At 55.0% G+C, this 1,321-nt stretch overlaps 1 protein-coding gene across 1 annotated transcript; it reads right to left on the bottom strand.

The window, feature by feature from the left end:
* Positions 1–164: 164 nt before the first annotated feature.
* On the bottom strand, positions 165–1,045 carry ENH_00045820 (hypothetical protein, conserved; the record flags this gene model as incomplete). The annotated part of the gene is made up of 1 exon (XM_013580982.1): positions 165–1,045. A coding segment is annotated over one exon (881 nt), but the record flags the coding sequence as incomplete, so codon positions are not given.
* Between the last annotated feature and the right edge of the window lie 276 nt (positions 1,046–1,321).

The raw sequence follows: 1,321 nt of genomic DNA on the forward strand, positions 1-1,321 counted from the left end.
AGGTCAGCCTAGCTCGCTCGTCTCCCTTAACGGCTCGTTCGTTTAAATGCTTCGACTGCTCAACGTTGGGCCGCCGGGGCTGTTGTCTGGGCGGCCTAGCGGGCTCCGCACTGGGTCGAGCCGATGTAGGACAGTCTCTAGCGTAGTGATCCCTGCCCCCGCACCGGGAGCACGTTTCCCCCGTTCGTCGCGTCGCTCCGTTACGGAGCGGACAGTCCCTGCTCGCATGTCCCCTTCCGCTGCACGCATAGCAACGCAAGTCTGGGATATCATTCCGTCCTGAATCTCGCCTGCTGTAAGCCTGACTACGCTGGGCATCCTCCATCTCCCGCCGGTATCGGAGACGGTCTTCACAGAAATCTTTCCACGGTGCCCTCATAGCAGCTAGGGCTGCGGCGGCTTCTTGCCAGTCCGTAAACTTCCTTGTTCCCTCTTCAGTTAGTCGTTGTGCTATTTCGTCCGGTAGGTTGGCCAAGTAGAATCCCACCAAATGTTCTCTAGCCACTGACACCCCTTGTGCCACGATCGCCGCAAAGCGTGCAGAGTATGCGCGGTGGTCGCCCCTCCATACATTCTCCGCCATCAGAGCTACCATCCGTTCCTTAGTTATGCAACCGAAGTGCTCGCATAAGCACTGTTTAAGATACTCCCAATCCGTCATGGGTTCTCCAGTACGACGCAAATACAACCAGTAACCTAAGGCGTCTCCCTTCAGGTGCCTTTTGAGCTCTTCCCCCCATTGCTGTTCTTCCAACCCCCGTTCAAGGAAATCTAACTCTGCAAGGTCGAGAAAATTCTTCATGTTCGTGCCGTCCTCGTATCCTATGGATCTCTGGGTCACTTGTGCTATTTCCCGAGCCATTGCGACAAGTTCCCGCACGGAAACGGTCACACCCGGTTCCGCACATGTCTGATTCGTGTCTGGTGAGATTTGTCCTCCAGCGCCCCGTTCCCAGACCCTAGGTGCCGGTCGGGCCACCCCCTTGGTGGGCGGTTCAAGGTGATACTCCACGGGTTTCTCGCTTGTTCCAGCAAAGGTTGGCATTGTGGCGTTCGGTTGGGATGTAAGCCGTGTCGTTTTGCCGTTGTGGGGGGTCATATCCCTCCTGGTTCTCACTCAGTAAAGAGATCCCTCCTGCTTCTAGAGCAAGTTCGAAATTCTGCCCGGATTATTCCAGTAATAACCCAAACTCATAAGAAAATGTCCCGGATTAATTTGGTAAAATTTCCCGGAACGGCCCCCAAATGTAATGCACAGGTGTAGCGAGTCGGCGCCTACACTGTCACTACGTATATTCTCGGACAAGTCTGACTCGAATGA

Source organism: Eimeria necatrix, genomic scaffold, assembly GCF_000499385.1.
Source record: "Eimeria necatrix Houghton genomic scaffold, Enh_scaff3472, whole genome shotgun sequence".
Taxonomy (NCBI): domain Eukaryota; phylum Apicomplexa; class Conoidasida; order Eucoccidiorida; family Eimeriidae; genus Eimeria; species Eimeria necatrix.